This window comes from Nannospalax galili, unplaced genomic scaffold, assembly GCF_000622305.1.
Source record: "Nannospalax galili isolate Female #2095 unplaced genomic scaffold, S.galili_v1.0 scaffold47, whole genome shotgun sequence".
Lineage (NCBI taxonomy): Eukaryota > Metazoa > Chordata > Mammalia > Rodentia > Spalacidae > Nannospalax > Nannospalax galili.
In genome coordinates, this window is record NW_008357641.1 from 1,557,043 (window position 1) to 1,571,965 (window position 14,923).

Genomic DNA, 14,923 nt, shown 5'->3' on the forward strand with positions numbered 1-14,923 from the left:
CTATATCTATATCTATATCTATATCTATATCTATCTGTATATTTTATGAATGAGCCAGGCTCAAAAAAAGTTTGAGAGAAATAAGCCATAAGGCAAAAAGCACCTAAGGATTTTGCTGGGACTCAGCCATTAATCTGTCTGATGGGTACTTACCAAATGCTTGCTAAGTGCCAGGGCCACGCTAGGACTCAGTGCCATTGTGGATGACTCAGAATCTTCCCCCAGCCTTTAGGCTCTTGGGGACCAATTCTTATCAGCCAAGTGAAGTGCAACAAGAAATGCAAATAAGGAAAACAGAAAACAGGGTGCTAGAGTAGCCCAACTGTACCGCCCACACCCTGTGTGATGTGCTATCCTCACTTTTCCTGGGGAGACACAGGCATCTACTCACCCCAGATAGAGAATGAATGACAGACCGGAGTAGCTGTTCCACCCAAGTCCAACTTGACAACCCAGTGAGTTTATTGGGGTTACATATGGGAACACGGACATGACAGTGAGTTGTGTCAATCTGGAATCACGCAGGAGATAGGCCTCCAGGAACAGCTCTGAAGGATCATCTAGGTTAGGTCGTCCTCTGGCTATGCCTGTTAGGGAATATCTTGATTAGGTTCATTGAGGTAGAAAGACCCATCCACTGTGGGTAGCACCATTCCCTAGATTGGGATGTTGGACTGCATGAAGAAGAGAAAGAGACTGAGCACAAGCACTCATCACTCTCTGCTTCCTGAGTGTGGATGCAATGTGACCAGCTGCTTCCAGCTCCTGCTGCCTTGACTTCCCCACACCATGATGGACTGTAGCATTGAACTGAGCTGAAACAAATCCTTTCTCCCCTAAGTTGCTTTTCTCAAGGTGTTTTTATCACAGCAACAAGAAAAGAAAGACACTCCTGTTATCATTTGCTTGTAATGTTGCCGATGATGTATTGAGGGCATGGCCCCTGCTGAGAAGCTGGTCCTGAGGATGCTGTCACTTCAAGGGTTTCATCCATGGATGAACTCACACCTAGATGAGGGTCAGGGCCTGGGTGTAGGAAGCAGGTCACTAGGGGTGTGTCTCTGAAGGGCTTTCCTTTCCCCTACCCCTCTTCCCAACAAGCTCAGTGGCTTAAAGCAACAGAAACTTAATATGTCCTAGTTATGGAAGCCAAAATCCAAATGTCAGCAACGCCATGATCCCTCAGAGACCCTGAATCCTTTCTGGCCTTTTTGCTAGCTTAGGGTGGCTGATAATTTTCCTTCCCCGCCTTTCCATGGCCTTGGCCATCCATATGAGTCTGTGTGTCCTGACTGCCCCTTTATATAATGACATCAGCCAGATACTGAGAGCCCCCACCTCATCTTCACCTGGGGATACCTGCAGAGACTCTGGGTGTAATTCACAGGCTCCAGGACTTCTGACCTAGACATACCTTTATGGGAGACTCCGTGAATCCCCAACAGGGCAATGAACATGTGGTTTTGCCCTCCTGGGCCTCAGTTTACCCACTTGCGAGGCTACAAATAATTGTTCCCGCCCTCTTGGGATTCCCAAGAAGGTTTCGGTAAGTTTCAATAGGACCAAGGTATCATGTCATTTGGCCAGAGTCCCTGAGCCTGACTGGGGACATCCATGTGCACAGCTAAGGTACAAGGACTACCAATCACACGGGGACCTCACTGCTCCTCTGCCACACCCCACTTTGTCCCCATCTGAGCCACCCCATGTGACAGCCCAGAGGCCTTCTCTTGCTGGCTGCTGGCTCCCAGCACTATATATAGCCTGAGGAATGGGAACAAGAAGCCCTCAGCTGCTGCCATGCCAAGAGAAACACAAAGTCAGTCCTGCCTTCTGTCTCAGCACATTCCCAGAAGCAAATCATTGGAATTTGGAGGCTTGACAGAACAAGAATGTGGACTTGGGTTTGGAACAGGATTTCTCCAGAATCTTGTCTATACATTTAAAACCAACCTTTTGTTTTAATTATTGGGGTAAAATATATTAACACAAATGTAATACCTTGTTTTCTCATATTGCTAGAGATGGAACCAAGGGCCTTATGCATACTAAGCCAGCATTCTACCACCGAACCAGCCCAGGTCCTCACTGGATGATTCTAGACAGGCTTTCTACCACTGAGCCATGCTCCCATCCCTTTACTGGAGGATTCTAGGCAAGAGCTCTACCACTGAACAACACCCCCAGCCCCTCACTGGGGAATCTGGGCAGGTGCTTTACCACTGAGCCATGCCTGCCTGCAGCCCCTCACTGGATTCTAGACAGGTACCTTACCATAGCCACATCCCCAGCCCCTCACTGAAGAACTCTAGACAGGAGCTTTACCACTGAGCCAAAGAACTCTAGACAGGAGCTTTACCACTGAGCCACGTCCCCAGCCCCTCACTGGGGGATTCTAAACAGGCACTTCACTGCTGTGCCGTGCCCCAACCCCATCTTAACCTTTTATTTTTGAGACAGGGTCTCACTATGTAGCCTTGGCTGGCCTGAAACTTACTATGCAGACCAGTCTCATCTGGACCTCACAGAGACCTGCCTTCCTCTGCCGCCTGAGCTAGGATTGAAGGCTGTGCCACCACTCCCGGGCCTCATCTTAACTATAAACACTAACACATACCCTTCCCAGCACTCTTCTTTGTTTTGTAGTCTTTTTTGAAAAGAAAGTGTCTCCCTGTAGCCCCAGCTGCCCTGGAACTCACTTGAACTCACGGAGATCCACCTGCCTCTGCTTCCCAAGTGCTGGGATTAAAGGCGTGTGCCACCACGCCTGGCAGTTTATTTTATTTTTTTAAAATTATTGAGCTGGGTGTGGTGGCGCACACCTGTAGTCCCAGCACTTGGGAGGCAGAGGCAGGCGGATCTCCATGAGTTCAAGGCCAGCCTGGTCTACATAGTGAGTTCCAGGACAGCTGGGGCTACAGGGAGACCCTGCTTCAAAAAGACAAAAAAATTTATTGAGAATTTCATACATGCATATAGGTGTTTTGATCAAATTCATGCCCACTCCCTCCCCTCCAACTCCTCCCATTTCTCCCCATCACTTTTTTTCTGATAACTTCATGTACTTTTTCTTCTTTAAATTTTTTTTAGTGGGGGTTTTGGCTACTCTAACATTCCCCCTTCTGAAGAGGTAACCCTAATCTTTTAAGAATAAGATAAAAGCTCCCAAATATTTTAAACATTTTTGGCCTTTGGAATGGAGTAGGTTGCTAAGAGGCCCAAGGACATTGTGAATTTTAGCCAAGAAACTGGCTACTTTTCTTTGGGGTCTTTTTACCCTAACTGCCTAGCCAATTCCTACCTCCTGTTCTTATCACACCATCCTCTGAAGAGGTTACCCAAATTGCCAATAGGGAATCAGGACACAGACCACTCTGGCTTCTTCCATGCTGAACAGGGACACAAGGTGAGGCAATTGGAGTTCCCCTTCAGTGGGTCTATCTAAAAGACTCCCAAATTGCAGAACTCTTATCTTAAGGAGGAAAAGAAAGTCTTTGAATAGGAGACGTGAAGGAGAAGTAAAGGCAAGAGTAATTAGCATCACAAGTTCTAGACAGGGAACTAGAAAAAAGTCAGAACAGGGAAATTTTCACATGTTCATATGAGAGTCCACTGGAATTTCTTGACAAGGGCATTCATGTTTACTATTAAAGATGAGCTTTTAAAGCTGCATTTGAGAGCTCTGTCTTTTCCAAGTGCCACAGGATGACCAGCCACTGGAAGGATCCACCTGTCATGAGACTGGAGGAGAGTCTTCCCCAGTACAGAGGTCAGGTTCATGGACTCAGGCATTCAGACTCCACCTCTGACACTCTAATGAGCCTGGGCTTGTGATTTCATCTTTCTGAGCCGCCATTTCAGTTGTAAAACGTGTACCATGATTACATAAGGCTTCATGAAGATAAGTGAGTGAATACAGGAGATACGCTTAGAGGATAGGCACGCAGCAAATCCTCTCTAAGTGCTTATGTAAATCATCCTGACTGACAGCTAGCTCCCCTCTGCCCTCTTCCCTTTCTCCCTTCATCTTCTTCATTTTCCTCCCTTTTTCTCCTTTTCTCCATCTCTTTATCTTTTCTTTCTTACTCTCTTTTCTCTTTCAGGTTTCTATTTTAAGAGTATTCTATTTGTGGACACCCCTCCCCCTCCCCGGAGAATTAGCCAGGCACATCTGGGAGGTTTTGTTGTAGTGTGGAAAGGGCTGTTTCTGTGTTTTGTTTTGTTCTGTTGTTATTTTGTTTTGTTTTTTGATTTTCATCAAAGCTCCAGGAGTGGAGGAGATGCTTGAGAGAAGGGCTTGTGGCTCTGCCATCCGAATTGGTGAATCACCAGGCCATCACATCCTCTAAGGGGCGATGGTGACTGTAGGGAAGTATGGAAACCAAGGATTCTTTTCTCCATTTTGGTGGTTGTTTACTGGTGATGGTTGTTGTTCTCACTTCTCCTTCCAGACTCAGGTCTCAAAAGCCCTCTTAGGAGTCATCTTAGCTCCTAGGTATCTTGAGGACTGTGTGGGATAAGAGGGAACTGTGCCCCTCTGGTGATCCCTCTGTGATCTTCCCCAGAGGGACGTAAGCTCACTCTCCATTCCCCTCACTGGGACTACACAGGTCAAGAACAATTGAGACAGAATCACAGGAGGCCTGGAGCTAATCCTACTGACCTGCCTGACAGTTTCACATGCATCCCACTCAGATCTCACATGCTTTCCCTCTTTGCACTCTGCAGAGCAATGATGCCTCAGGGAACACTTGGAACTGGTTGTACTTCATCCCCCTCATCATCATCGGCTCCTTTTTTATGCTGAATCTCGTGCTCGGTGTGCTGTCTGGGTAAGTCTCTGCTATTCCACCCTCCATCCCACTCTTGTGAATGTCTTTCCTGGATTTCAGTCAGCCATAAAAAGCCATGCACAGCTGCATAGGGGCAGCCACTGAGGAAGTCCTGATGGGTTTTCTTCTCTGTTTTGAGTTTCTGTTTGTTTGTTTTTGTTTTATTTTATGTATATGAGTGTTTTGCCTGCATGCATGTGCACCAGAAACTAGAAGACGGTGTCAGATCCTCTGGAACTGGAGTTTTGAACGGTTGTTAAGTCACCATGTGGATGCTAGGAATCGAGCCTGGGTCCTCTGCAAGAGCAGTCAGTGTTCTCAACCACTGAGCCATCTCTCCAGCCCCATCTGTTTTTTTTTAAATCTATTTATTTTTATAGAAACAATAATTTGTGTTCCTTCTCTCCTGTTTTCAAAATAATCATGGCATACAGAACTTAGTGTACTGGCACATGTCAGACCTCAGCACTTAGGTGGCTGAGACAAAATGATCAAGTTCCAGGCCAGCCTGGGCTTTGGAACAATAAGGAAAAAAACCTATCTTAAAAATAAAGACATAAATAAATAAACTAATAAGCTACAAAGCTATGTGTGGTGACTCACATTATCATCCCAGCATTCAGGAAGCTAAGCCTGGTGGATGGCCACAAATTGACTACATAGTGAGTCCCAGGCCAACCTGGGCTACAGAGTAAAACCCTGTCTCAGCAAAATCAAACAACAACAAAATACATAGCATACAATTAAAACAATGCATTTCCTTGGGGCTGGAGAGATGACTCAGCAGTTAAGAGCAACTTCTTCCAGAAGACTCAAGTTTGGTTCCAAGCGCTCACATTGGGCAGCTCATGGTCACCTTTATCTCAGGCTCCAGAGGATCTGATACCCTTTCTGGACTCTGTGGGCATCCACACATATATGGCATAGTTTCATGCTCACACACATACACATAAAAAAGAACAAAATATAAATCTTTTTTAAAAATACATTTTCCTGCCAGGCCTGGTGGCACACGCCTTTAATCCCAGCACTTGGTACACAGAGGCAGGCGGATCTCTATGAGTTCAAGGTTAGCCTGGTCTATATAGTGAGTTCTATGCCAGCTGGGGCTACAGAGAGACCCTGTCTCAAAAAGAGCCCCCCCCCAATTGCATTTTTCTAACACAAATGGCAAGTCCCCTAAATTAATTTTTAATGTATTTTATTTATTATTTTTATTTTATGAGTATGAGCGTATTGCCTGCACGTACAATGTACCTGTGTTGTGCATTGCCCTTGGAGGTCAGAAGAGGGTATCAGGACTCCCTGGAACTGAAGTTATGGGCAGTTGTTAGCCACCATGTGAGTGCTGGGAATCAAACCTGTCCTCTGCAAGAGCAGCCAGTGCTTTTAACCACTGAGCCATCTCTCCAGGCCCCCCCCGATTACTTTTTAAAATTTAATTATAAATAGACTTTAGATTTCTCACCAAAGAAGCCTCAGTGCTCTTATGATCGCTCCATGCTGCTAACAGCAACTCCAGATTCTTTAGGTTTCTGTTCTGACATCCTCACCTAAGAGTCCAGCCTGGCAGATAGTTCATGTCTCAAGATGGTTGCCTAATGATCACAGGATGGCTGCCTCATACTCACAAGATGGCCTTCTCACCATCCAAAACAGGAAAAGGAAGAAGAGAAACAGAGGCTAGGCCTAAATTTGAGAAGGAGGTCTGCTGAAGGACAAGACAGGGTACAAATACTTGTTAGTGGGAGTGTCAGGACGCGGAGAGGGAACGCGCAGTAGTCGGCAAGACTGGTCTGTGCACTTGCTCTTCTTAGGTAGATGGAGATGTTGGTGCTGTACGTGCTGGCAGAAATCCCCAGCCTTGTGAGATTAGCATCCCCTCAAGAACTAGCTTGTGTCGGGAAGCCCTGCCCTCCTCCACATGAACACCCAAACACACATGGGCCTTAAATGTTTTCCTAACAACAGACTCTAGTTTTGTTTTTGCTTTTTCATTGGGGGGGGTGGACAGGAGAACATGTTTTTAGTCTGTTATTAAGACAGCTTCTCATGTAGTCCAGAATGGTCTCAAAATAGCCAAGGATGACCTTGAACTTCTGAGCCTCCTGCCTTCACTTCCCAAGTTCTAGGATAACAGGCATGAGTCACTACACCGGTTTATGCTTCACCGAGGATAGAACCCAGGGAGGGATCTGTGCATACTAAGCCAGCATTTGACCAAATGAGCCCCAGCCCTAGCCTCAGTCCGACCGCTTCCTGTGTTTCTGCAGGGAGTTTGCCAAAGAAAGGGAGCGTGTGGAGAATCGGAGGGCTTTTCTGAAACTGAGAAGACAGCAGCAGATTGAACGAGAGCTCAATGGGTACATGGAGTGGATATCAAAAGCAGGTGAGGTCCTTTCATCCAGGGGGCCCAGGAGGGGACATCTCACAGAAGATGCATATAATTTGAAGAAGGGGGACGAAGGTGGGGGTGGGAGGAGAAAGAGTAGTCAAATTGCTAGTTCCAGATTTTAGCAGCAAGAATCCAAAATAGAGCTGGGTCTGGTGGTACATCCCTGCAGTCCCAGCACTTGGGAGGCTCAAACAGGAAGATTGTAAGTTTGAGGCTAGCCTGGGCTACATAGTGAGACTCCATCAAAAAGAAAAACCACTCTGAGATGAAGCTCTCTCTCTCTCTCTCTCTCTCTCTCTCTCTCTCTCTCTGTGTGTGTGTGTGTGTGTGTGTGTGTGTGGTCTTATGTACCCTAGGCTTATCTCAAACCTGCCTTCATGCCAAGGATGGCCTCAAACTCCTGATCCTCCTGCCAGTCACCTCCCAAGTGCTGGGATTAGAGGCATGTGCCATTACACCCTGTTTACATGGTACTGGAGATTGTCGTCAACATTTTAAATCACACATGGGAAAAATAATCTGCTGGTGTCTGAGCAATTGGTTCTAGGACCCCCTACCACAGATAATCACAATTGGTCAATGCTAAGGCCTCTTACAATGACCTATAATTTCTGTGCAACCTCCACACTCCTCCAGAGACCCTGTGTCACCTCCGGTGTATCAGTTCCTAGTGCAGTGTAGGCGATGTGTGTATGGTTGCTGTATGCAATATTGTTGGGAAATGATGACAAGGAAGATACCTGTGCACATCAGGTACAAATGCATTTTTATCCAAATATTTCAATCTGTTTCAATTCATGGATATGGAACCTGTGGTATGGAGAGCTGACCAACTGCAGCTAAATCATGCAGAGCAGTACCTGACACACAGTAGGCATGTATTTGTTTGTCAGGCACCTGGCAGACACTCCTGGGGCACCTGTCATGCCAGGCACTGCCACAGGCACTGAGAATCACTGCCTTCAGGTGTGATAGCTCTAGTGAGAGACAAAGCAAACCCACCAAATGTTGATAAGGAAGGTAAACAAGACCAGGCATGATGGCACATCCCTGGCATTCCAGCCCTTGGGAGGTGAAGCAAAAGGATCGGCGTTTGGGGTCGGCCTGGGCTATGAAAAGACAGGGTAGCAAACAAGGAATAGCTAAGGCCCAGTGAACAGGGAAGGTCTCCCTGAACAAATAAAATCTGAGCAGAGACCTAAAGGAAGTGAAATTGAAGCCGTGAGGATGTTGAGGGCAGCGGAGGTCAGTGAAGAAGAAACAGCAAGTACAAAGGCCCTGGGGCAGGAGCATAAGGAAACAGAACAGAAGCTGGTATAACTGGAGAAAGTGAGTAAAGAGGAGACTAAGAGGACAGGTAAGCAGCAGGCCAGATGGAGTAAGGCTTATATTCTGAGTGGGGAAGATAAATCCAGTTTTTATTACTATAGTGAAATACCTGAGGCGGGAGAACTTGATAAAGACATGTGCTAAATTTCTTAATTATTTTCTTGTAGTTGTGACAAAATACTCTGGCAAAAGAAACTTAAGGGAGAAAGAGTTTTAATTGGCTCACAGTTCCAGAAAGATAGAATCAATCCATCATGGCAGGGAAGGCATGGTGGCAGAAACAGGAAGTTGGCTGGTCACACTGCATCCACACTCAGGAAGCAGAATGAGAACAGGAAGTAGGGCCAAACTGTAAATCCTCAATGACAGCCCCCGGTGACTCACTTCCTCCAGCAAGGGTCCACTTCATAAAGGTTCCACAGCCTTCCCAGACAGTTCTACCAGCTGAGGACAAAGGGTTGAACATGAGGCTGGGGGACATTTCTAATTCAAACCACAGCAGTGAGCTCCCAGTTCCAGATGTTCAGGGGCATCATGACTCAGCTTGGTGAAGACCTTGTGGTGTCATAGTGCAAACTGGGGAGAAAGCAAGAGTGGCCACGGTAAGGTTCCTTTACAGCAGCAAGAGAGAGATCACATCAGCGGACAGAAAATGGGCCCAGATGATGCATTAGTCACTTTTCTGTTGCTGTGATAGAAACACCATGACCAAGGGAACTTAAAAAAGGAAGAGCTTGCTGGGCTTGGTGGCTCATGCCTTTAATCCCAGCACTTGGGAGGCAAAGGCAGGCAGATCCCTGTGAGTTCAAGGCCAGCCTAGTCTACACAGAGTTCCAGGATAGCTGGGGCTACAGGAAGACCCTGTCTCAAAAAGACCCCCCCCCAAAAAAATTACTAAGATGCTTGGAACCTATGGGGGACATTCTCATTCAAACCACCACAGATGGCCTATGAGAGCTTCTGTAATGCCTTGCCACCACTGCTGCACTGTCCCACACTATGGCACTGCTGTGGGACAGACCATCTGCATTACTGCCCCTGCCTATCACCCATTGCTGGCTGGAGTTGGGATCCAGGAGCCACTGAGCTGCTTGAATCTGTCTGGTCAGATTGGACCATTATCCAGGAAGAGTGGGGGTGGTCAGGAGGACATTTCTCCTCAGATCCCCAATCTCCAGAGAGCCTCCCAGGCAGGACCCGTAACTGTGTTCTTTTCCCCAGAGGAGGTGATCCTTGCTGAGGACGAGACAGATGTGGAGCAGAGGCACCCCTTTGATGGTAACTGCTCAAAACCCAACACAGCCATGGGTCTCAGGGGAGGTAGGAGTGTCTGGGGCCTGGGCACAGGTGACTTGTTTCAAAGGGGACCTAAGATACTATAATCCAAGCTTTTAAATGGATGAGACAGTAGGATCAGAGATGGTCAAGGGTAGCCTGGGCTACATGAGACCCTGTCTCAAAAAAAAAAAGTCCTAATTTAGTCTGTTGTTAAGTCAGGGACCGTGCATTCCAGATTGTGTCCTCAGGTGTTAGGAAGCTTTTTATAAGGATTAATGACTTTCATTGAAATCCCCGGGATTACAGGGGAATAAAGGAACTGAGATTCTGTCCCAGAATGTTATAAAAAGAGCTCATAGAAATTCCAGTGTTGGGACTGTTGAGATGGCTCAGAGGATAGGAGAGCTTGCCACCAAGTCTGACGACCTCCGTTCCATTCCCTGGGATCCACATGGTGGAAGGAGAAAATGGACTCCTGAACGTCATCCGCAGACTTCCACATGTACCTTACATACGTACAGCAACAATAATAAAAAATAATAGGAAGAACCCCAGCTCCAGACTGAGTGTGTAAGACTGGTGGCAGAACACTCATGTGGAGTCTGTTTGGTCCTCAGCACTGCCAAGAAACAAACACACAAAAAAGAGTAGATGAAAATGGGTGTGAGGGCAGACAGTGGAGGACAAATACCAGCCAAATACTGTGTCACATAAGTATGAAAATGTCCTCAGAGCATCTGTTTTGTGGGGCTAAGGAAGTGACTCTGCGATTAAGAGCACTGCCTGCCCTTGCGCAGGACCCAGGTTCAGTTTCCAGCATCTACATCAGGCAACTCATAGCTGCCCATAACATGTGCTTCAGGAGAACTGACATCCTCTACTAGCCCCTGCAGGGACTGTAGTCACATGCACAGACACACACCTACACATATATTTTGTTTGTTTTTGATACAGGGTCTTCCCCAGATGGCCTGGAACTTACTATGTAGACCAGGCTGGCCTCTTGTCTCACAGAGCTCCACTTGCCTCTGCCTCCCAAGTGCTCGGAGTAAAGGCATGCACCACCATGCCTGGCCCATACACATAATTTTTTTAAATTAAAAATAAATCTTTTTTAAACCTATTTTGTTTAGTAACTAAAATTTTAAAAATAGCAATTTTAAAATAATGAAATCTCAGAAAGAATTCAAGAATCTCAGGTCTTTTATTTGGGAATGGGGACTCTTAAGTCTCTGTTAGCAGTATATGTCTGAATTTATAGCCCTGGAGAGCCACTGGGGTGCAAGCCTCCACACTGAGCAATGTCCCTGACCCCAGCAAGCCCAGCAACTGTGAGCCAGGTCAAGGGGTGGGCAATGCTTCCTCCAGATTTAAAAATAGAGCCAGGTGTGGTGGCATACATTTTTAATCACAACTCTTGGGTTTTCTGTGACTTCGAGGGCGGCCTGGTCTGCATAGTGAGTTCTAGACCAACCAGAGCTACATAGTAAGACCCTGTCTCAAAAATAAATAGACAGACAGACCAGAGGAAAAACTGTGTTTTCAAGCCCAGACTTTGGAATCAAGCTGAACAGGACTGAATTGTTGTCTGGACCCCCTAAAGCAAAGCGACCTTACCTTCCCCAGCCCTGACTTAACACATGCACGGTGGGCACGCTGTTGGATGTCATGGGAGTCCAAGCCAAGGAGAGCTCTGTCTTTGCCATTGTTCTTGCAGAAAAGGGTAATGTCTTTTTCTCTTGCCATGTTTCCATTGTTGGAGCTCTTCGGAGAGCCACTATAAAGAAAAGCAAGACAGACCTGCTCAATCCTGAGGAGGCTGAGGACCAGCTGGCAGACATTGCCTCTGTAGGTGAGTCCCTCTCTCTCCATTGGCCACTGTCCATCACTTATCACCTGGGAAAAAAGAGCCGGGGCATTTGGGAACCAGGCTGTTGGGTGTGGGTCTCAAAACTGCTTCTTACCCATGTGTGTCTTGGGGGTTCCCTGGTTAGGTGGGCAACAGCTGCTCCTGCCTTCTTTTTTGGTTTGTTTGTTGTTTTGTTTGTTTTGAGACAGGGTCTCACTATGCAGCCCCCGCTGGCTTTGAACTCACAGAGATCCACCTGCCTCTGCCTCCCTAGTGCTGGGACTAAAGGTGTGCACCACCATACCCAGCTCGCTCCTGCTTTCTAATGTCATCATAGACTCAACTAAATGAGCCCCATATATCTCTGTAAATTTGTTTTTTGCACCAAAAATTACAGTTAGATCCAGCACCTGGCTGAGACCAGGCTTCTGGTCAGCTTGGATAAATCTATTACAGCTGAGTGTCCCTTATCTAAATGCTCAGCACCAGAATGTCAGATTCCCAGCCAGTACCAGATTAGGGGACATTTCCATATGCATCACATGCTGTCTTGGGCATAGGACCCAAATCTAAACACAGTGTTCATTGGTTTCATATACAGAGAGCTTGAAGGTAATTTGAGACACTTTATTTTGTGGGCCAGCAAGATCGCTTGCCACCAAGCCTGACAATTGATCTCCCAGGACCTACATGGTAGAAGGAGAGAACTGACTCCCTCCAGTTGTCCTCTGACCTCCATACAGACATACAATAAATAAAAATGTAATTTAAAATAATTTTGTCTGGGCTGGAGAGATGGTTCAGTGGTTAAGAGCACTGACTGTTTCAGAGGACCTGGGTTCAGTTTCCGGCCCCCACATGGTAGCTAACAACTGTCTATAACTCCAGTTCCAGGGGATCCAATGCTGTCTTCTGGCCTTTGCACTTAATACATGCAGGCAAATCACCCAAAACATAAAATAAAAATAAAAAAATTAATTTGTACTAAATAGCATGGACTTTAAATGTATTATTATTTTCTGATAGTACACCAAGCACTTTACCAGTAAGCCATCTCTCCAGCCCCAGTGTGGACCTCCCACTTGTGTCACTGTGTGCTTGCAAAAAAGCTTTCACATTTTGGAGCACGGTGCACTGGGTTTGCAGATTAGGGATACTCCGCCTGGGGTCACTGGGAAGTGTTCATGGGGTGCTGCTCCATTAGGCACCAAGGTGGGGACTAAACAGTGGCAGAGTCCCCACCCATGTGAAAGCTGCCATCCAACAGTGAGAACAGCCATGAAACAGAGTTGGAGACTGTAGGATGGCTCAGTCAGGAAAGTGCTTGCCTTTCAAGTACAAAGACCAGAGTTCAACCCCCAGAACCCAGATAAAAATAATGGAAGAAGGCCAGGCGTGGTGGTGCACGCCTTTAATCCCAGTGCTCAGGAGGCAGAGGCAGGCAGATCTCTGTGAGTTCGAGGCCAGCCTGATCTACATAGTGAGTTCCAGGACAGCTGGGGTGCTGGTGCCAGCCGGCCAAAACGGACAGTACGTGAAAGGGGGAGTGAGGATTGAAAGAAAGGAGACAGAAAAGATGACGCTTGGAAGGGATCACAGTGAATACTGCAGCCTCGATTTATTTCAGTTCTGTCTTTTTATACAGAAGAACTCAATTAGTTACAATTGCTGTATTTCCCCACCTGTATCTGAGGGTCAGGGAGCAGTCAGATCAAAGCCTTCTCTTTTGTTTACCACTAATGCCTCAAGGTCAGGTATTGTGAGGGTCTCCAGAAACACCTTCCTCCTGAATGGGCAGGTTAAGTACTGGTTTGCATGACACAAACTCAGTAAATGAGGCTGCTGCAGCTCAATGATTAGCGGCTCCCGACATCTCCCCCTTCCTTATTTAATTTTAAAACCCCAGATTATGCCATATCTGGGACAGAAGGACCGTGCCTGCCTTAGGTTGTCTTCTGCCAGAGCAAAGCCTTACCCGTCATCGGCACGTAGATTCCATCAGCTATGCCCTGTCTTAGGTTGACTTTGTCCCAGAAGATCTTACCCATCTTTGACTACCGGCCTCTGTTAGGGGAGGGAGCGCAATCTCATATCATGCACAGCTGCCTTGACTTGCCACAGGCATAAACAACTTTACTGCCACCAGGTGAAAACAAAGAGGAGGAAAAGCATGTAAGGAGGCTTTCAGCCTTTTTAGAATATCTGCCGCTGTTTACAGGGTAGAAATGTTGGGAAAATTTTTGTTTTTTCTATTATCTCTTGGCAATAACACGTTGACATTGATACAATATCCACTTTGTCCCACAAGCACACTTATTTTTAACAAAATAGGCAACCCACTTCCCAATCCAAAATAATCATCAGGCATTTTGAAGCAGGCTGAGCAATTAACCAAGAGTCATTCACAGTCACTACTATCTCTTTTTTCTCCCATATCACGGGGTGCAATATTGTGGATCAGGAACATAAGTCCAGCATAACTCAGCCAAGATCACTTGCGGGAACATCATCAGCCATGTTTGTCTCCTCATCATTCTTTTCTACTTTTTTCTTTGGTGCTTGTCCGGCAAACCTCACCAGCCTTTCTGGCAGCCACCTGGCTCCATCAACATCCTGTGGAAAAACACAAACATGCCCTCTTCTCCAAATTAATACAGGGTCAGGGCCATTCCATTGTCCAGTTAAAGGATCCTTCCACCTGACTTATGAAATTGTTTTCTCAAACTTTGGCTATTTTGGTGATGAATGGCATGAGAATTTGTAGCTTGCTCTACCTGAGTCAATCCTATAAGCTGAGTGGCTTCATCTGCCAAGGCATTTCCCAAAGCTAGTGGCCCAGGAAGACCACTATGCGCTCTGAGATGTCCTATATAGCAAGGATATTTTCTAGATTTAATACTATTTTGCACTTGTCTTAACAGTAAACAAATTTGAACATTTCTTGTTTCAATAAAAGGTACTGTTTCAATTTCCTGTAGAGCTTGATCTACATAATGACTATCTGTATAGAGATTGAAGGGTGTTGAGGTCAGAAGCTGGAACACTGCAGCTACTGTGCGGTTCCACTACCTGTGCTGAAGCAGGGGAAGTTTGAAAAGAATGACTTTACCCATAAATCACATAAACTGCGTGTCCATTAGAAGAACCATCAGTAAAAACCGTCGTAGCCTGGGGGATGGGACTAACTTAACTATCTTTGGAAATACCAACTCATTCAAATTAGCAAATTGTAAATATTAT

General features: G+C 46.3%; 1 protein-coding gene across 1 annotated transcript in view; it reads left to right on the forward strand.

Moving 5' to 3' along the window:
* Cacna1a (calcium voltage-gated channel subunit alpha1 A) overlaps positions 1-14,923 on the forward strand; it is a 252,884-nt gene that overhangs the window by 124,005 nt on the left and 113,956 nt on the right. Inside the window, exons 7-10 of the mRNA XM_029557367.1 lie at positions 4,729-4,832; positions 7,106-7,221; positions 9,778-9,834; positions 11,591-11,686. Coding sequence (XP_029413227.1) covers positions 4,729-4,832; positions 7,106-7,221; positions 9,778-9,834; positions 11,591-11,686 — 373 coding nt within the window. The remainder of the gene's footprint in view (positions 1-4,728; positions 4,833-7,105; positions 7,222-9,777; positions 9,835-11,590; positions 11,687-14,923) is intronic.